General features: G+C 41.5%; 1 protein-coding gene across 1 annotated transcript in view; it reads left to right on the forward strand.

Moving 5' to 3' along the window:
• LOC124795909 (proton-coupled amino acid transporter-like protein CG1139) overlaps positions 1–22,517 on the forward strand; it is a 98,481-nt gene extending 75,964 nt beyond the window's left edge. The window contains exons 8-9 of the mRNA XM_047259989.1: positions 21,856–22,031; positions 22,270–22,517. Of these exons, the coding sequence (XP_047115945.1) occupies positions 21,856–22,031; positions 22,270–22,517 (424 nt within the window). The remainder of the gene's footprint in view (positions 1–21,855; positions 22,032–22,269) is intronic.
• Positions 22,518–22,735: the final 218 nt, after the last annotated feature.

A 22,735-nucleotide genomic window follows, 5' to 3' on the forward strand; every position in this document is an offset into this window, starting at 1 on the left:
GCAGGCACTGCCCCATCAGCGATGTCGAGCAGATTGCTGGATCAGGAGTCTGTAGGCGCAAGGCTACAGCAGCTCACCAACAATGGGTGCGGCATGTCCAGAGCACTCGAATACGGACACGTGCTTAGGCATCTACTATAATGCGCGTCATTTACGACGGCGGCCGAGTTTAGGTTCGTTCTGCACATCTGACGTCACAAAACACAGTCAGCCAATAACAGAGGCCAGAACTCGACAGCAGTGCAGAGCACGGACGAGTGTCTTCAGTTTTAGAAACGTTCAGTCATAAATAAAGAAATTGAGCGAAAGCAATGTCTTGATGGCAGACTTTCTTTTACAGAAAGTTTGGAAAAAGCATTGTTTATACCAGTTGCTTCATATTCTATTAATTAATTAAACCAAACAAGCATTAAGCCTCCTAATTCAGGCGATATCAAGGATAGGTTTTTGTATCACTCTCACGAACCACTTTTTTGCAATAAAGAACAGCGGTAATTGTTTATTTCCTATTGTACTTCGACGAAACGTGAGTAATTCATAGTCATACCAGCACTGTTTGCTGATATTTTGCGTGATATTTTAGAGTTCTCCAGGACTTCTGTTAAATGACGAGCTGCATTAGTGTAATGGATAAGGTGTTTGGCTCAACGAAAAAAATGCAAAAACAAAAAACAAAAAAGTTCAAAGTTTCTTCGGTGCTTAACATTTTCTTTATTTAAAAACAATATCGAAGTGTCTTACTTCATGAATTTTATTCGTTTGAAAGTAATTTTTTGAAATTTGTAGTGCTTTGTCTCTTCATTATAATGTTAATAAGTTTTCGGTTTTTCTAATTTTGGGGCCAAATAGTTTTTGTGAAATCGAATGGTAAGTGTGTCAAAGCAGTCGGAACACCACGTGCCTGCACAGGAGAGCAGTGTAGCGATGACAAAATCGCGCACAGCGCGGAATGCGGGGAGCACGTCTCTGTAGCAGCGAAAGGGTTAATGCCGCCATGGTGGCTTTACTTCATAAACTGCGCGCTCCACCTAAACGTAAGTTTGCGAACTATACTGTACTATGGCGTTGTTTCTCTTGGCGCGTGCGTCGTTTGCAACTGGCAACGCAGCAACCCCCCGCGTCTGGACGGGCACGCGCAGGCCGCCAAGATAAAAGAATTGAACTATAATACTAATAGTATACCACGGACGGTAGGTGTCATGAAGGCAGAATCTCAGGCCCCACACAGCTTAAAGCCAGAGAAGCAGTTCTCAAGTACCTCGCCCAATGGATTGAAGGCGGTGGCTTGCAGTAACTTGGTAAGGCCCGTCACCAAAGGCCCAGCTCGTTCGCATCCTCTATCAGTCATGCAGGCGACCGAACAGCAGTGGCAGGTACTACCAGCAAAGTCCGACACAGCCGATTGGCTGCAGCCACGGAGGGGGCAAAGTCTTCAATCAGGCAGCCGGCACCACATCACGATTTATCAACCAGGATACCTCAGCAGTCCCCATTGTGGTGTCTCAATTATTTATCGATTTTCCCTGCCTTCGCACTTTCCATGAGGGCCGTGATGTCGAGGAGTGACTGAGCTCAGATGTTACATGTTATTACTCCGCACTGTGTGGGTCGCAGAATGACGTAATGGGTGCTGTCATACTGAAACATTTGCACTCCTCATTAACGTCTCGGTTTGGTGTGGCCATGCACAGCGAGCGGCGCCCGCCCTTCTGCAACAGTGGCACTCTATACATGCTTCAAATTCCGATTGTAACACATGGTATGAGCCAGACGTGTCTCACTACCATTTGCACCAGCCCGCCCGGTTAGCCGATCGGTCTAACGCACGGCTTTACGGAGCGGGAAGGAGCGCCTGGTCTCCGCACGAATCCAAAGTGCGGACTTGTGTCGAGGTCCGGTGATCCGGCCAGTCTGTGGATGGTTTTAGGCGGTTTTCCATCTGCCACGGCGAATGCGGGCTGCTTCCCTTTATTCCGCCTCAGTTCCACTATGTCGGCGATTGCTCCGCAAACAAGTTCTCCACGTACGCGTACACCACCATTGCTCTACCACGCAAACATAGGAGTTACACTCGTCTGGTGTGAGACGTTACCTGGAGGGGGGGAGGGGTCTACTGGGGTCCGAACCGCACAGTAATCCTGGGTTCAGTGTGGGGTGGCGGAGGGGTGAAGTGGACTGTGGCAGTCGTCGTGGGGTTGTGGACCACTGCGGCTGCGAAGGCGACTGAGCCTCTCCGTCGTTTCTAGGTCCCCGGTTAACATACAACATACAACCATTTGTACCAAGCAATAACTTAGAAAATTTATATGTGCACCGAGACGTTGGATCTGCTGAGCAACAACATTTCTCCCCTCTTCAATAAAATTGTCCCGAATTTTACTTTAATGTCACACTAGGACAATGCATTTCACATACATTAAATTTATGGTGGTTTATACTGAACAACCTCTGTTAATGTCTCAAGAGGGTCCGTTCCTTTTCCATGCCTTAAATCTAGGTTTAGCACTAATATGGTTGAGGTCTTCTCGTTCTACTTGCTAAATGTATCGTTACAATTGATTTTAGTTCTTCCCTTTCAGTTATGATGTCAAGCCATTCTACGGGGATTTGATGCAAAGGTAGTTCCTTGGGATTGGTAGCTTTGTACCTCAAGCGTAGTGTACAATTTGCTACAAGCAACATGGCTATGTTAATACAGAAGGGTCCAAAAAAAATGTATCCACTCTTTAAAAGTCGATAACTGGCAAACTAATTGACGGAGTTGTCTCATCTTTGGTAATGTAAAAGTTTGTAGTTCCGGAAATCGCCACACAAGCGTGTATTGCGTTGTTTTGTTTTGTCAGATGACAGTCGCCACATAGTTAGTGTTTTGCTCTTAGTTGCACTAGTTACTTGAGTAAAGACGGCTGGCGCAAGGCTTACATTCGATGAAAGGAAGCCACCGACACGTTTAATAATTCGTCGCATTCCAGACAAATTTGAAGGCGAAGGCTGTGTTGGAGATGTACACAAACAACCATCTGGACGACCTGTAACAGTAACAAGTGCAGCTAACTCCCGTCGTGTGTTACAACAATTCACTCGCTCAGCACAGAAGCCTGTGAGACAGTGTGCCCGTGAAACTGGAGTGATCGCTCAAGTGTTAGGCGAATTTTTTAGACAGCGAAGTGGTAGTGCTACATTCCACGATTGCTACACGCAGTGAACGAGGACGACCCAGATCGTAGAATGGAGTACTGCGAGTGGTTGTCTAACATTGTGCACAACGATTAAGAGTTTGCAGAGATGATTGTGTGGTCTGATGACGCACAGTTCAAACTCAATGGTACAGTAAATCGCCACAATTGTATCTACTGGGCCGCCGAAAATTCGAACGTCCATGTAGACAAAGCCGTGAATTTGTCAGGAGTAAATGTGTGGTGTGGGTTGTCTTACCGGGGCTTGATTTGGCCATTCTTCTTTGACGGCACAGTTACCGGTGAGGTGTACCTTCAGAAGCTTCAAACATCCATTTTACCTGCCATCCGAGACTTGTATGGAGACGGAAGAGTTTACTTTTAACAAGATGGTGCCCCAGCCTACTACCAAAATCGTGTTAAGGCGTATCTCGACGAAAATGTACCAGGAAGATGGATAGGCCGAAGAGGTGTTGTGGAGTATCCACCACGTTCCCCAGACCTAACTCCTCTGAACTTTTATCTGTGGAGGACACTAAAGGACGTCGTTTATTGACAAAAGCCACGCTAATTGGATGAACTTCGAGAATCCATCGTACATTCATGTGCAAATATCCAACTGAACACGTTGCAGTCAGTAGCTCGTGCTGCAGTTTGTCGGCATCGTTTGTGTGGATATTAATGGTGACCATTTCGAACACCTACAGTGATATCTTTAAGTTGGACTTTAAGCTACACTTTCACCAAAAATGAGACAACTCCGTCAATTAGTTTGAAAGTTATGGACTTTTAAACAGTGGATACATTTTTTTGGACCCCTCTGTATATAAGAAACCACCAGCTTCGATTGCGGTAATGAAACCAACCTTCACCTAGGTTTCAGCCCAAATAATTAAGCCTTCTTCAGAAGATATACCTGATTCTATAACACGCCTACGACGGCATGGTCTAGAAATAAAACTAAAACAGCCTCAATAGGAGTAGCCACATTTTAAAAATGCGGTACATATGTATCAAGTCACCAACAAGAGATGACGTCAGTCATTTAAAGCTGTTTTTGGGGACAAACAACCCCCCTTCCATGGTGTTTTTTTAAGCTTTCCTTCCGTTTTTAGTTTCCCCACTTCTTTGAGTCTCGCTCCCATTGCTGCTGGTTTCCAGTATCGTTTTTTTTTTTTTTTTTTTTTTTTTTTTACCTTTTCCTAAGTCATAGACCGGGCGCTAATGACCGTAGCAGTTTTGCGCCCTAAAACCATAACAAAAAAAAAACTTAGCTCCGGCGAGCGCCTCGTCTCCATGGACGGGAGCTCACGTGAAACCTACGTCTATTCAGGATCTTCTAGTTTTATTTATAGACCTTGTCCTCGTAGACATATTATAGAATCAGGTGTATCTTCTGAAGAAGGTTCAATTACTTGAGCTGAAACCTGGATAAAGGTTGGTTTCATTACCGCAATCGAGGCTGATAGTTTCTTATATATTAGATTATCACGATTGCTGACTGGGCTGCAATGTTGAAAGAAAGTACTGAAATGGCTATGTTAGTATGAAGGGCTTTCAACAATTAATCCACCAGTTTTTTTGCTGGAAAGAGGTTTGTCTTATTCAGGATTCCAGTACATCATATTATTTCCCACTCTTTTGGGTACAAAACTAAATTTTTCAGCATAATTTCCGTTCAATCTAACAGGCCACCTTACTGGGAGGGCCTGTATGGCCGTATGGTACTGATTGACGTTCGAGCAAACGGCTTGCTGCATCAATAACCTCCCCATCATTCACGTACTGGTTCCCGCCGAGTGCATCCTTCATTCGGCCAGAGGAAAAACAGTCCAGTGAAGTTTGTGAGTTGCTCTCAGGTGCACAGACGTCTGTGAGCTCTTGCGTTGTCATTGAGAAGTTCGTTTGCATTTTTGTGATAACGAACGCGTTGAAGTCGCTCCTTCAATTTCCCTACAGTAGCACAGTACACTTTAGAGTTGATCGTAGCATCATGAGGAGGACATCAAACAACATAACCCCTTCCCAGAAGACCATTGCTATACTTTACTAGCTGAGGGTGCGGCTTTTAATTTTTTCTTCGAAAGAGAGATGGTGTGGCTCCATTACGTGGATTGCCGTTTCAGTGATGAACCCACGCTTCATCGTCTGCGACGATGTTCTGCAAAAATTGTGACTGTCAGCCTTGTAACATGTAAGCAATTCCACACAGACGGTCTTTCGTTGGTCTTTATGATGTTCTGTTAGCGCCGGCCGCTATGGCCGAGCGATTCTAGGAGATTCAGTCCGGAGCCGCGCGACTGCTACGGTCGCAGGTTCGAATCCTGCCTCAGGCATGTGTGTGTGTGATGTCCTTAGGTTAGTTAGGCTTAAGTAGTTCTAAGTTCTAAGGGACTGATGACCTCAGATGTTAAGTCCCATAGTGCTCAGAGCCATTTGAACCATTTGTTCTGTTAGCCAGCGAGGAACCCAGCGGCCACACACCTTTCAATACCACCAGCTGATGGATGAGTGTATCAGGAACACCAATAGAGACGTCCAATTGTACAGCGAAGCGTCTGATTGTGATCCGTCGATCACCTAGAATGAGAGTGTCCGCACGTTCTAAAGCACTCCGGCACTCTGGAGATCAGAGAGGCTTGCGCGACATTATTGCGATGATGACAGACGTCTCGCCCAACAGTTTACCGTGCTTTTGTTCACTGCTATGTTTCCGTAGACATTCTGTAAGCTCCTATGAATATCTACGATTCTCTGGTTTCTCGCCAAAACTCATTGACAGCTCTGTGCTTCGAACGCACCTCCGTCACAGACGTCATTTTGAAGGCTACATGTAGTGCCGCCACCTATCGGAACTTCATGAAACAATATGGGTTGAAGATGGAATTTTCCATGAGGTCCCACAACAAAATCCGCATTTTCTTCAACCGAACTTGTCCGAGAAAAGGAAGTGTTGCATTACTTATTGAACGCCCTTCGTATTACCATTAGAGGCAGTAACACAGTCCGTTGTAGCCATTTCATGCGTGCAGTCAAGGCTGAGGCTGAAAGAGGTGAAGATTGCGGTAAACCGAGTGCCTAAACATTGGGTGTGACTTAGCCGGTAAGTGCGAGCCTCGGATAGCTGTGTATGGTGTCTCGTCTAAGGAAGACCGAAGAGACCAATTAGTGTTATCGTCTGTGGATTTTCGGTATTTACGAGCTTTTAAGCGTCTCCTAGAATAAAATTATACGTGGCGAGTAGAGCACAAAACTTTCCATATTATGGGCAACCAAATCACCACTGACTACACAGTTGGATGACCTGTAACAAGAGTAAATGCAATGAATAACCTTTAGCAGAAATTTCGAATGTGAATAGCTCCAGATGCTGACAATAAAGTAACAGCTACATAAAGTTTTATTTTTTCAGTGTTTTGATCAAAATAAGTATTACATAGCCTTTTTATCCGAACTGGCGTCTAAATAATTTTATTTGAGTATTTGCTTAGTACAACATACTGTGAGGAGAGATTAGTGCTTAACGTCCCGTCGACATCGAGGTCATTAGAGACGGAGCACCAATTCGTATTAGGTAAGGATGGTGAAGAAATCGCCCGTGTCCTTTCAAAGGAACCATTACAGCATTTGCCTTAGGCGATTTAGAGAAGTCACGGGAAACCTAAATCAGGATGGCCGGACGCAGATTGTAACCGTCGTTCTCCCGAATGCGAGTCTAGTGTGCTTACCAATACACTACCTGGCTAGTTCACCATACTTTCATTAAGGAAGAATTTCTCAGCTGGAGAAACCTGAGATGTTAGCAGTCTGAAGACTTCAGGTAACTCTTTCAGGTTATTTTGAGACTACTTAGGTGAATAGTTTTTAGGCCCTTTTTGCGTGGGTAGAATAAAGACTGGTATTGGTTCTTCGGGTATATTTTCGTTCTGTTAAATGAAACGAAAACTATGAATCTCTTCACAAACCCCCTTCCCCTCCGGTCAGCTACTCTGTCGATAGAGTTCAAAAATACTTGGGGTTTACGGACGTTTTGGCACATAAGACTTGAGTACCAGCCGAAATAGTGTTTTACGGAGGTGCTTCGAACCCTGTTTCAGTATAACGATTGCCCGCTCAAACCGATGGTGTGAAGAGTCGGCCACCTTCGTCCACATGAACGCTATAAATCTCAGTGCCACTGTTCCATCTCATTCTTCATCTCGTCATCAATTGTGAAGCAGGTAGAGCCCCTGTTTCACGAATAAATTAATTCCTCTGAAAGCGTGTGTAACTTGACATTGGATATTTGTTGTAAGTTCCTGTGGTACCAAATGGCTGAGTTCATCGCTCCCTAGGCTTACACACTGCTTAATCTGCCTTAAACTAACTTACGCTAACGACAAAGCACACACCCATGCCCGAGGGAGGACTCGAACCTCCGACGGGGGCAGCCGCGCGAACCATGCCTTAGACGGCGCGGCTACGACGAGCGGCTAGTTGCACATTATCTGACTCTGAAAATGAGGGGATCAATGGAAAAATTTCAATAGTATCGGGAAATATGCTGAAGTTTGTTCTCCCTTCGCTTTCTCTGAAGTAGTGAAGTTTTCAGAGAATCGACTGAACTGAATTACATTGAATGACGTGTATGTAACAGATGCAGAGAACAACCGCCACAAGAGAACCACACTTCCTTTGATGGTGGTAAGTGATTCTCTTATTGCACGGGGTTCGTGTTCCCAAAATAAAGTACATGTGTTCATTAGAGAATGCTCTGTGAAAATACTTGACCTTATTCTCTACCACCATCGATTAAAACAATACAGTGTGGCCTGTGTCTTACGTTTTGAAGATGGCCAACGTTATTGTTTGGAAACCAGTGACCGATTCATTCTTAGCATGGCTTGCACGAACACTTCTGCAAGATGCTTTAAATGAGCAATAAGGCAAATGAATGACTGAACACGGTACCTCTTCGGTCGTTACGTCTTCCAACAATTTGTTGTCGGCTTCACTGTTCCACCCGTTGAACACTATGAAAAAAAGCTTATAAATACATATGCATTTAAAAATTCGAGAAAAAGGGAAGTATTCTGTAAACTATAACAATAAAATAAGCCACCTACAATAGTTTAATCTTATTTAAAGTCACTGAAAAATACATACACTCACAGACACTTACTGAATAATTCAATCCCACCGCGCCGAAGACGTGAGACATGATAGAAGTGAACCTCCGCTAAAAAAAAAAAAAAAGTTCGCAACCCTGGTGGTGATAGAGGTTTTTAGTGTCAGTATTTGACCGGCAGGGGGAGGAGAGGTGAGGTGGTGGCGCAAACTTTCTGATCACCAGACTTTGCGCCAACATCCTGGTTTAAATACCAAACCTCTCCGCAGTGTCTCATGAGCGGAGAGCAAGTGGCACTGTTGATGGTGATCCGTGCGTCGGATGGCGGCGTAAAGCTTGGTGGCTCCCTTGGTGCTCCTAGAGAGGAATAGGCTGTGTACTGGCACCGGGATTCCTCCTCTCGCTTCTCTCACCAACACAACAGTACAGTACACACACTGCCCCACTACAGTCACCTACACTTAACAGATACACGTACGCACACAGACCTCAAACTTCGCGAAGGAACGGTGCCTGCGGGCGTGAAGGATAGGAAAAACCTTTCCAATTAGGCGGCTGAACCTGCCCTTCGAGGTCTCCCAGCCATTCATGGCATACGACTTTACTTTACTTTCTTGTTTTTTACAGTATCGTTTTAAACGAAATTTGTGTATACGTAATTAAAGAAGGAATGTGCACATACGTAGAAGGGCTAGGCTCTACTCACAATATCAATAAAAATGCTCGTATTTTGAAAAGAAACCTCTCAATGTCTTAGAGATGTACTTGTCAAGTACGTTTGTGATGGTCGAGAGAGATTTGTCCTAGTTTCAGTAGATGATTTATCATTATGATCGTAGTAAGAACTTCATCTTTGTGGCAAACAAATGCTGAACCTAGCCCAGGCGTTATTAGAGCAGTCCAAAAGCATTCGCAGAATTCAAAGGTAATATTTTGTCTGTGAAACTGACAGCGAATGTAAGAAATTATTGCAGTTTAAAGTTAATCAGATCGAAGTTATCTTTCAAAACTCTCAATATTTAACTTAAAAATGGTTCAAATGGCTCTGAGCACTATGCGACTTAACATCTGAGGTCATCAGTCCCCTAAAACTTAGAACTACTTAAACCTAAGTAACCTAAGGACATCACACACATCCATGCCCGAGGCAGGATTCGAACCTGCGACCGTAGCAGTCGCGTAGTTCCGGACTGAAACGCCTAGAAACGCTCGGCCACCGAGGGCGGCATTTAACTTACACCGACAAGAAGTATGAAAGACAATTGTTTGAATGAGTAAGGTAGAAGGCAGTACTTTGATGTCTCCTTCCGGCTGTCGTATGGCCCCTGAACTAACAAATACATTGACAGTACACGCTAAAGTCGTAACCGACTTAAAAGTCGTAATAGACAAATACTATTTAACCTGTGGGTACCTTATAGATATAGATTATGTTCAAGAACTTCCTCTTCTCCTGGTAGAAGTTCTTCGTAAGCCTTTGGAGCAACGTGAACAAGCGATTGCTATGCAGCGTTGCTCATTCTCGTTTCGAAGAATGCTGTTCAGTCAGATGGAGATATTGTATACATTTGATATAGAATAGCGGAACATGTTTTACGTTTCTATAAATCGAAATCCCCTCTGTAGTGCGAAGTTTCAATTTCTCCCGGAGTAGAAAATGTTTAAACAACCTACGGGATTGCAGCTGGGTAGCCGGCCGCGTTGGCCGTGCGGTTCTAGGCACTTCAGTCTGGAACCGCGTGACTGCTACGGTCACAGGTTCAAATCCCGCCTCGGGCAAGGATGTGTGTGATGTCCTTATGTTTGTTAGGTTTACGTAGTTCTAAGTTCTAGGGGACTGATGACCTAAGATGTTGAGTCCCATAGTGCTCAGAGCCATTTGAACCATTTTTTTGCAACTGGGTGACGACTTCGACAACTGGCGATATTTCGACATGTGCACACCCAGTTACTTTCAGACCACAGATACTATGAGGGAGAGTTCTGCAATCAAATTTAAAACCTCTCCATGCGGGTTGTATGCAAAAAGACAACGCATACACTGCAAACATTAGCGCCACCACACAACCAAAGATGATCAATTTCAGAATTTATCGATACTGAGTATTAATTAACACGGGTGACCAGATGTCCCTGTTTTGTTTGACCAGTGAGGGAGCACAGACTTGGCAGATGCGCAGAATTTAAGCAATTTATAATGTCACTTTCTAATTTAATCTCAAATGTTTTCTTAATAATTAGAAGTGGACGAAAGTATCTCTGTGTTGTGATATTCCATCGAACGACCGGTGCCGATGGCAATGTTATGCAATAGCAGCTTTTCTCAGTTGTTGGTAGAAGTGTGTGACGCTTAAGCTCAATACACCGATCCAATGTTCCAAATCCTGATGGCCTCACCAATGTATAACATGTCGCAATTGCAAGGATACTGCAGACAACGTCGTTCACAAATGGAGATCATCCTTTGCGAAACCTGAAAGGCCAATAATCTTACACAGTAATTGAGAAACACACTTCATACCATTCTTCCACAGAATCCCCCAATTCTGTTGACAATGTTACATGCGTAAGGCAAAAAGGTTTATACTAAGGTGCCACCGCATTATTTTCATCACTCATTCGATTCACGATCGAATAGCGCAACGCGCGTCAGATCTGTCTTTCACTTTAAGACTTTAATTTTTTTTCCCCATGGGACCGATCTATTGAGGTCATCGGTCCCTAGGCTTACACACTACTCAATCTAACTTACGCAAAGGACAACACAAACACCCATCCCTCAGGGAGGATTCGAACCTCCAACGAGGGGAGCCTGTCAAACCGTGACAAGGCGCCCAAGACCGCGTGGCTACCCCACGCGGCTGTCTTTCGCTATAGATATTTTGGTGAAATCTGACTTCCAGGTCGGCTAACTGAGCTGATAAACTTTCTGGGGCCGAAATGATGTGAGCCCTATGAACCAAAATACAAAGCACCTCTTCAAGCTGAGCCGGATGGCGAGCCGGGCGCGGTGGTCTAGCGGTTCTAGGCGCTCAGTCCGGAACCGCGCGACTGCTACGGTCGCAGGTTCGAATCCTGCCTCGGCCATGGATGTGTGTGATGTCCTTAGGTTAGTTAGGTTTAAGTAGTTCTAAATTCTAAGGGACTGATGACCACAGATGTTAAGTCCCATAGTGCTCAGAGCTAGAGAGCCGGATGGCGACAACTTCCGCCTGAGAATACAAATCAATGTGAGCTGGGCACGGTTCCATCCTACCATCAGCCTTCCACCTGGTCAACGCTTATAGGAAGGGAAGGTGGTCATATTTCTCCACCTTCATTGTGAAGCGAATATTCGGGTGGATTGTATTCAGATGTTCCGAAAAGCTCTTTTAATCCTCATTTCTATGACGCAAAACATCAAGAGTATCGCCTACATATCTGAAAAAGAAAACATACAGATTTCAGTGTCTCCTATTCCAGTGCCATTCCTCGAAATACTCCATAAACAATCGAAGTCATAATGCTAACAGTGACGGGTAGGTCAGATGCACGTTGCCCTGTCGACTAGAAGTGAATGGCGGTAAATGAATTCGCAATTGCGAATGAGAACAATCATTAGCTGTAGAATGGAATGGCGACAAAGAAATTTGTGCTGGACTTGGAATCGAACCCGGATTTCCCGCTTATCGCAAGTAGTCGCCTTACTATTTGGCTGTCCGTGCACCACCCACGACCGGACCCAACCTTCCATATGTCGTCAACCATGCATCTAGAACTTCTACTCGAACATCCATTATGTATATTACCGTACAGGTCAGACGTTCTACTTGAAGCCGGCCGCGGTGGTCTAGCGGTTCTAGGCGTGCAGTCCGGAACCGCGCGACTGCTACGGTCGCAGGTTCGAATCCTGCCTCAGGCATGGATGTGTGTGATGTCCTTAGGTTAGTTAGGTTTAAGTAGTTCTACGTTCTAGGGGACTGATGACCACAGATGTTAAGTTCCATAGTGCTCAGAACCATTTGAACCATTTTTTTTTCTACTTGAAAGTCGCTTGTCCGGTATCGGCAGATAAATACGATATTGCCGTGCCGATGTTATTCTGATTACAATGCAAAGTTCCTTTGGACATGCATGCAATATCGTATAGAAGTGAACGGGGTGAGGGACGAAAATAACGAGGTGGCACTTAAGTCTACGGCACTCTTGCCTTATACAGGTAGCATGGAGTGTGTCTTTTGATTACAGTCTCAGATTAGAATCATTTTAAGGTCGGTAAAGGACGATCTTTGTTTGTATAAGGAGGTGTCTTGGCGTATCCTTTGCAGCTGTGGTACATCGTACATTGCCGACACCATTAAGACTGTGGAAAACCAGTGTATTGAGGTTAACTAGCACTTACGCTTTGACACCTGATGATATCTGCTCTTGCAAAACATTCCGCGTGACGACTGGTGAGTCATCGTATGGAATGTAATAACACAGATGCTCTCCGTCGTGCACTTCTAGTTACTGGGATCAAGTTGTTAAGAAAGCATCCGAGGTTAAATTAGCAAATCATCTTATAAGTGTAACAGAGGGTTTGGTTTAAATTCTTCTTAGAATTCTACTCTTCCCCTGGTCAATCAACAAAGGGACAGAGTTCATTCTGGTTCCTCACCCAATGCTTAATAATGGCGTCGGTCGTCTTTGGTAGTGTAATGGTGCTAGTGTTTGTGATGTTTGTGTTTTCTTTCTACATATGTCCAGCAAACCGAGTTTTTAAATTTTCTTGCATACCTCCTGTAGGTGCATTTGTACCTTAAAAATGACGGGCTGCGAACCCGTCGAAATATCGAAGGTTGTCGAAGACGTTACTCGACTGCATTCCTGTAAGTTGTTTGAGCATCCCTTTGCAGTAATTGGACTCCGAAAGTAGCGAAAATGTGAATATCAGCTCGCTCTTTTTCTTCACGAGATCCAACACGAAGTATATTGTGGTGACCAGCTTGAAGCCAAGTTCCTTGGTTTCTGGGAGGCATTCTGCATAGTTCTACACTGCTTACTAGAGAATAAAGGAAGAGCATACGGAATATGTAACTAACTACGTCACTGAATTGAAGACTTCCCAAGAAATATAGCTTAGAAAGCCGTCCTCAAAAGAAAACACCTGAAAACAGGGAAGTAGGAAGCGTTTTTGGATACATTCAAGGATGTGTTACACATGTAAGGCTGTGTTGTATATACAATGATTTGGTGGATACTATCGGGAGCCCCAAAAGTCTATTTGCAATAGTGATGTTGTCGTTTACCTTTTGGACGCAACTAGATTGTATCGTGCTATATATTCCCTGCCATTCGCCAAGTGTGACCTAAGATAGTTTGTAGAAGGGTTGGGGTCTACACAGGAGTCAGGAGTATTTTTAACATTTTGTAAGTAGCTATAAATAAGTTCCGTTTCTGACTCTGTTGAAAACTTTTCCTCTTATTAATATAGTGGGCCATTACCCTCATACTCTGTAAGAAAGAGTGACACATTATTTTAACCACTTCATTGAAGCCACTGAATATTTAGCAACACAAATGCAGGAACAAAGTCCTTATACTTTAATACACACCTCATAAGATGAGATATGAATACAAAAAGCAAACCGAGAGGAAAATTGTTATTCAAAGGTTAGGTCATGGAGCTGACACTAATATTTAGCTGAATAAGCAAACTGTAAATTAATTTTCTTCTTGCTTACAATTCAGTCACTTTGACCTCGAAAACAGGATTTTTCGCTCTTTTTGTGCGGACACTAAAACGGCATAAGCTTTCAGACGATCTCTGCCAGTAGTACTTCTCTGCCATGTCTTCACTCTAAGCAGTTTGCTGAAGGAACGCTCTAGTTGCTTGCTGTGTGGACAATATGGTTTGGTAGAATATGAACAACCTCCTTACCGCTGGTGAAACATAGTTCCCACAAGTATATCACGGAGCTTTGTTTTCTTCCAAACACTTCTTATTTGATCAGACGTCATACCATAATCTGACTTCTGTTTCCAAGTTGTCGATTTGCTAAAACTTTTGCAAATTTTTATGTTTCTCGCGAAATTTTCTGTCTTCACCTTTTACGTTACATGTGTGTGAAGAATTTCATCGAATAAAAATATTTCTTTATCTTTTTCAAATTTTGTGATGTGACTGTAGAATGCATGTATGGGTTGCAAATTGCCACTTCAAAATAGTCTTCGGGAAATGAGCACTGGAAGTTCAAATTGCATCAACTTCTATATCTAAATGATACCCTGCAGTTCACAATTAAGTGACTGGCAGAGGATTCATCGAACCACCTTCATGTTACTTACCACTATTTCACTCTCGAACAGCATGCCGGAATAACGAACACATAAATCTTTCCATTCGAGCTCTGACTTCTCTTATTTTATTATCATGATCATTTCTCCCTATGTAAGTGTCCGCCAACAAAATATTTTAGCATTCGGAGGAGAAAGTTGCTGATTGGAATCTCATGAGGAGACCCTACCGCCGGCCGGGGTGGCCGTGCGGTTCTACGCGCTACAGTCTGGAACCGCGAGACCGGTACGGTCGCAGGTTCGAATCCTGCCTCGGGCATGGATGTGTGTGATGTCCTTAGGTTAGTCAGGTTTAAGTAGTTCTAAGTTCTAGGGGACTGATGACCTCAGAAGTTAAGTCCCATAGTGCTCAGAGCCATTTGAACCATTTTTAGGAGACCCTACCGAAAGGAAAAACGTCTTTATATTAATGACCGCCACCTCAATTCGTGTATCATATCCATGACACTCTCTGCCCTATTTCGCCATGATGATACAAAACGAGCTGCCCTTCTCTGAACTTTTTCGATGTCCTCTTTCAGTCCTACTTGTTGCAGATCCCACTTCACGCAGTAATACTCCAGAAGACGAAGGACAAGCGTAGTGTAGCCAGTCTCTTCCTGCAGATTTTGGAATTATATATCTGCCGGCCGCGGTGGTCTCGCGGTTCTAGGCGCGCAGTCCGGAACCGCGCGACTGCTACGGTCGCAGGTTCGAATCCTGCCTCGGGCATGGATGTGTGTGATGTCCTTAGATTAGTTAGGTTTAAGTAGTTCTAAGTTCTAGGGGACTGATGACCACAGCAGTTAAGTCCCATAGTGCTCAGAGCCATTTGAACTAATTATATATCTATGTGAAGTCCCTTGCAATCTAATTTTCCTGCCTCGAAAATGTTTGTGAGTTCGTCATTAATTGCTCTCTGCTTTTGAAAACACTGGATAGCAGGTGTGTCTTGACGTACCTGTTGAGTGGAGAGCCATATCAGTATACTGGGGATCGTTCACTATTGATTCTAGATATGAGAGATACCTTGATGTAATATGTTGACAAATAATAAACGTAGCTGACGACGTTGCGTTATCTAGTTGGCTGGCACGTGATCTAGTGTCTTGGTTGTTTCCACTGTTATTCCCAAACCGAGTGAGGTTGTTCTTTTTTGTTAAGAAGCTATCTTTGAGTACCCTGATTGATAATAATATTTGTGTGGACACCTAGTTTCACAGAACACTGGAATGTTAGGTATCGTTCTCATACGCAGTACACTTTCTCTAAAGGACCTAATAACTTCTTTTATTGTTCCGACATTGTTACGAATTCCCTGGACATTGTTAAGATCACTGAAAACTAAGTTTAGTCTATACTGTGTCCAGGCGAAATAACAGATCAAGGATATGTTCCTCTGATTCTAGCCTGAACTGCAGTTTCATGGCTTGCCATCATCGAACAGCCATCAAAGGTCAAGCTAATCGCCTTATTCATATCAAGGCCCAAATTTCAAATCATTTTTAAAACAGTTGAATAAATACCCTCAGCGTCCAACGAAGCTAGTTCTGAAAACCCTAAAATTTCTTCTTTTAGTGTAAAATTCAATTTCTTGCCTGCAAATTGTTCTCACCGAAAGCTGTTCTTTCCTGTTAATGTCAGACGTTTCATCGGGCAGTAATGTAAACACTGTTGATCTGTTTACCTCATCAGCAATCTCGTTTTAAAACACAGAACCACATGTACTTATTAAATTGTTTTGAGCACTGTATGAAGTATATTTTACTTCTCAACAATGGTTTTGTAAGTGATCCTCAAACACTTTGTCGCCACCACTTACTCTAAACAAAATCCTTTCCTCTAATAGATATGTCATTGGTGTCACAAAATAATAAAGTAGCAAGAATTGAGTTCTGTTGTTTTATTGGTATTTACAAGCTCTGTGATCTTATTGACTGTTCAGGTATGTTTTTCTTTCTTGTTTTTAAGGGCTCAAAATAACGTTTGGACTTACTTGTACACTCTATACGCCAACTGCTCGTTTCATGGCCTCGAACATGTTCCTGAAAGGGTTTATAACATTGGTGATCTTTTATCACAAAAGCATCAAATATTACTCTTTTTAAAACTGGTTTGAAAAGAGTACGAAATTTACACAGCCATTCCTTCAACTTGGGCGAGTGCATCAGCCATGAATAATTTTCTAGCTGGGGTTTTTCTCATCAGTGTCCTTTTTGAAATAATGAGGCTGATTTATAGCACATAGGTTATTTATTAACTGATACTTGACATCTCGTAAATCAAAGCTTTGATTAACTGCTAATGGATGTAATTTCTCCGGCTTGATGACAACAGAGAAAGGAGTTGATGGGTTTACATTATGGCAATGACACTTCTGATAACCAGCAAAGTTGGAGATTCTGCTAAGCAGAAAGCTTGTGTTGAGAATAAACTAGAAATTGTTTGGGATGCAATTTCGAAGTTAAATCTGGAACTTCTATTGAATTGTCGAGGTTCTTTTTCAGTGTAGCAGAAACTTCGTTTTGTCGAAAGAAATTCTTCATTCCATCCCTGTAATAAATACAAGGAAACTTAACTTCAAAATATTAAATAATAACCACTTAAGAGGATCTCAAACCCGACGTAGTAAACCGACTTACGAATTTTGTGTCTTTTTTTAATCAGATACAATTAAATTCATTATTTATGAAGAAATGTAGTCACCTGAAAAAGTGTAAATATTCTGAGGCGATGCGACGAAAGATGAAGGCTAATGAACACTACGTAACAACAATTATGTTTTTATTATCTGCACTTTCCAGCTATTTATTTGCATTTATTTAGAAGTTGTTTACACTTGCACCATACTAAGACCAAATGAGAGTAGGAAGCTACAGACTTATAGTGAAAAAACTTGGATTTTGACACGTTATCAGTGAATATGCACATAGTTGTTTTCTGTTGTCGTGTGCACTCGGTCTGGATTGGGGAGGGGAGGGGGGAATGATTCGTCAGCGATGTTGCGCTTGTACACTCTTTCTCGCTGTACAGCACCCCTGGGATCACTTGAATTCATACAAAAAAATGAATTACCTGTGTAAGAAAAGCTATGTAAAAATACTTTAAGGTTGAACCACTTCTCCATAATGCCGACTGTTAAATCATTTGCTTGAAAGAAAACCACAAGGTTGCACTACATCGTTTCCTGTCCCTGAGAACTAGGGGATTCGTGGCCTCCACGAGCCCCAAGGCAAGGGCAGCCTTCTCACACATCATATGGTACTTTGTGAGGTTTTGACTGCTGTGATGCTCTACTCAAAGCACATTTCGCAATGCCAAAACTGAATTTGTATAAAGATGAAATTCTCACTCACCAAATTCAGTGCCACAGGATGACGGTAATGTAGCAGTTTATGGCATTAGTGCCGTGTTACATATACTAAGTAGACTGCACAAGAGTTTACAACGCTTTTGTGATAACACAAGCTACAAAATTACACGCAAATTCTAATCAGCAGATATAATCAGCTGTTGTGTGTGACTTTCCCAGGGCCTCGACGACTTCAGCTTCTCGATCATAAGTTGTTGTACTTCGATCTCATTATCAGCTACTTCTGCACAACGGAGAGAGAGAGAGAGAGAGAGATAGAAGGGGGGGGGGGGGGGGAAGAAGAAGGGAGAAGTGTGTGTTACTCGACAAGGACACACTGTGACGTAATGTAACTCAGAGAAAACCACAGGAAGAGAATTAAGTGCCAGAATCAATTATTTTTGTAGAGAGATTGAATGCTGCAAATAGCTTGCAACCGTTTGGCAGACATCTGCTACACGACCACTTTTGTTGCCATCCTGTGTAAAAACAGTGTTTCAGGAAAAGAAAGCTATAATATACAGATTTATCTGAGTAACAATAACATTCCTTTTATGCAACTACATTAATGCAAAATGTGAATGAGGTAAGATGACACACGAGAAGGCAATACCCTTTTGTGAAGCTGATATTTCAGAAAAATCATCACTTAGTGAACCCGTAATACATCAGTTGCATCTGCAATGACTCTGGCCTTTTTTAGGTAAGAGTAATTGTTTTAGATGAACAGAAGAACATGTTCCATATCCCGAAATAATTAGTAGCATACATTGATCCGATATGATATTGGAAATGATGCAGGTCGTAAGTCACAGAATTTACCTAAGGAAACAACATCTTTGTCCATAATATGTTACTCCACAGGAAAAGTAGCAGAAATTATACCTGGAGAAGACTAAATGGAAGTAAAAATGAAAACAGATATATTTTATCAAACTCTAAAGAAATCAAACAGAAGATGAAAGGTCTAAACATTGCTCAAACTGAAAATGGTCATGTGTTTTTAAAATTCAAGATAAAAATATGTCAGAATGACAAGAAAGTCTCATCAGCCAGAAAGCCTGAAACGAAGATTAGGAGAGTTTACTTAAAAATAGAGAGGTTGTGATGTGTGTGTACGAGGGGCTCCAAAGATATATGAGGTAGCATTTCCAACAAGATTGGTCGTATTCTGAGGAAACACGGTGTGAAATGTGTTTTTGGCCAACATCTAAGATTAAAGCTCTTTTACGCTCTCTAAAGGGTTATCTTGGCTTGTATAAGTATCTCCTCCAGTTTTCAGAACCATGGACTGGAGAAAACAGAGTACTTTTGTAAACAGCAAAATATGTTGTCCATATTAAAAAAATGAAGGACTTGAACATCTCTAATGGAACACTGCAAATATTAAAGAGTTGAGAGTTTAGATCATACTTCAAAAGAAAAAAAAAACATATTGTGTTAAACAAAATTATTCGGAAAAGTCATCGTGCGGATATGTGATGGTGTAATAAAAATTCAGTCAGAAAGACAATTAACATCTGTAAAAGCATTTACGAAAAACAATATAAGATATGTTGCGTAGATACCATTTCCATCGGTTAAGATGACATAACAAATAACAATGGAGAGAAAACGTTGCGTTCTTTCGAAGTCTTTGTGCCCATGTTTGAATACCTCAAGAGATGAATCAGAATCAAATACACCTAATAACTAAAAATGCCGTTTTAGGCGCAATTTCAGATTAGGTGTAAGAAGCCGTTCGTGGTATGAATAAAGGAAAAGTATCTTGAGGTGACACTGTTTAAATTCAAAAGCTTAAAGCAGGAGCAAAAGTTTGAATAAAGTTGCAAAATTGTTTACAGAATGTCTGCAGAGGCAGACAATTCCCCATGACTGCAAGAACTCGGTCCTTATTATGATTCACAAGAAACAAGACAGATAAGAGACAAAAATATTATTGACATATCAGCCTCCTTCCCAAAACATGCACTAAAAGCACAGTAGAACCTAAGGTCTTAATCCTGCAAAAGAAGGCCTTGGCTTCAAAGGTGGATAGAGTATAAAGGAGCATTTGTAATGCGTCAACTAAATTATAGAATGGATCAATGAGTATGAATTACCACTTTTCCTGGGATTCACAGCTTTTTCGAAGGATTTTCACTGAGTTATAATGAAGTCCATAGTTGCAGCCTCTGAGAAACAAGGCATTAATTGAACCCATGCAGTAATACTGAAGTATATGTTCGTAACACTAAAACTTCCATTAATGTTCCTCATGTCACTGGGAATGTTATAACTGAATGAGCGTCAAGTAATAAGATAGCGCTAAGAGTATCATTAGTTCTGGAGAAAAGTTTTAGAGCCCTAAAGTGAGAAAACACAGAAGGAAATTCTGTTAATGGGACATATCTCAAAAGCCTTCGTTTCGCTGATAGCATTTTTCTCTAACTGTCAGATGTCTCTAGTAGTCAAGTGGAATACGTGCAAATTTTTTTCAGATTCAAGACAAATTTACTAATGTATGTTGAAATGATACCTTGCTATATATGTCAGTCCTTTTTAATTTGTGACTGATGAAATATCATGCTAGACGCCAACAATAAATAAATAAGGAAAAGCTTGTTCCCTTTGACTCTAGTATGATTAATCTTCAGTAACGATTGGAAGAACTTAATAGAGCAAGAACGAAATTGTGACTGAGATCCATTTTCAGTGAACACATCAGAACTAAAATACCACATATTAACAGTGTAGTTATAGTACTATGGGTAGTTGATCAGTTGGAGCAACTGGATGGATGGCAAAAGAAATAAATAGAAAGAGTAAAAATGGCCACACTGTTTTTTTGTAAACTAAACAATGTTTTCAAATGTTCATCATTTGGATTTCCAGCTCCTTGTGTTTACCTTGTTCGCAGTTAAAATTGTTGGATGTAAGATCCGCCAGTTATGCAAAACATCGTTTTTTACAAGTTTTCAAACATGTTTCAGCACTTCTGTGCCATAGTCAGTGGCTTTCTGTTTTATTTAATCTGTAATGTGAACATTTTTACCAAATGATTACAAAATTGCGGGAATATTTCGTTCAAACAACAATTTGTTGTCTGAACGAAATATTCCCGCAATTTTGTAATCAACAGTTTACATCCAAAACTAAACTTACAATGTGTCTGAACAGAAAGGTTTGCAATTAATTTTTATTGCCACTTTTAACTTAACAGTAATGAGAGATGGACTTTTAATGCAAAAACGATTCGAAAACAGAATTTCTCAGCGATCTCCCAGAAATTCACCTTGGGGACAACGATAATAGAAAGGAATACAAATAACTGAAGCAGGGAAACGACTGAAGATAAGAACGAATTTATGACTGTAATAAACAACAAATGAGAGTGGGTGGTACATCCTGCCAGGCAAATTAATAGTGGACGAACCAAGAAAGTCGTTTGTTGCATTCTAAGAGCTACGAAAAGACCGAGACGATGCCTAACCGAAGGTAAATAGGTTATTATACAAACAGGAAAAACTTAGAGGCATGTAGCTGAACTTTGTACAGCATGCAGAAGTCTAGAGGGACCTAGAAGCAGATGTCAGATGGCTGATGACGATGACGATGATGATGATCTAAGTATGACAGAATCTGTTAGAGACTCCAATTATCCTAATTCTGCTACTCTTTATTCTGCTCTTATAATGTGACAATGTTTTTTGCAGTGGTATATTGTAGAACCTGATAGCAGTCATTGTCTGTATTTGTTATTCTTAAGACAAAAATGTAGAATTTTGTACAAAAATGTTACCTTTACTCAGCACCATAAGAAACAGTTACTTTTTATTGCAGATTCATATAACTATAGGCTTAAAATATAGTATAAACCTAGAATATATTCGATTATACTGTAACTGAAAGTGTAATGATATTGTTTTTACTTTTTGTTTCAGACTTGCACAGTCTGTTAAAATAATGTTGGCTATTGCAATTTTTATAACACATAGTCTCCAGAACTATGTGAATATTGAGATCGTGTGGAATGGTTACCTACTTGAAAAGTTTGAGAAACATCCATATAAAATGGTTTTTGAATATCTCACTCGCATTTTTCTTGTCACTGTTTCGTGTGAGTATTACAAATTTCACACACAATAAAGTTGTTGTAGTAAATTAAGTTATAATGTTTCATACATATGGAGGAGGGTGCAATACTGACTATGGACTTGCGAACTGAAATTAAAGTTATGATGTTGTTCCAGTTCATAGAGATGAACATATTTTGTAATTACCTAGATAATCATAGCCATTCTTTTTTATATCATGAAGAAATCGTGAGATTCACAGTATTTTCTTTATGTTCACAGTTGCTTTGGCAGTGGCAGTTCCAAATTTGGAGCTATTTATATCTCTGTTTGGTGCACTCTGCCTGTCAGCTACTGGTATTGCTTTCCCAGCCATAATATATTGCTTTAGCATCTGGAACGAAGAAACAACTCAATTCAAGTTTGTCTTGTTGATAATGAAAACTGGTTTTATAGTCTTGTTTGCTGTGCTGGGACTTGCTTTAGGAACTTACACATCACTTTTAAACATTGTTATTGAATTCAGCTGATGTCACTGAAGAATTCACTGAAGAAGGTACAATGGCAGAGGTGTTGTCATGGCTGTGATTGAAAGTGAATAGGTTTAAGCAGGAATAATCAATGATTGTTTCTCCTTATGCAATATGGCGTTCAAGAAATTGTCAGTTGCATATACATGTCATAAGTTTCAGTCTGCTAAGTGAGCAGTGAAAGTATGAGTTCATGGGGCACATACAGATCCAAAGAT

Source organism: Schistocerca piceifrons, chromosome 4 (genome assembly GCF_021461385.2).
Source record: "Schistocerca piceifrons isolate TAMUIC-IGC-003096 chromosome 4, iqSchPice1.1, whole genome shotgun sequence".
In the NCBI taxonomy this organism is placed as follows: domain Eukaryota; kingdom Metazoa; phylum Arthropoda; class Insecta; order Orthoptera; family Acrididae; genus Schistocerca; species Schistocerca piceifrons.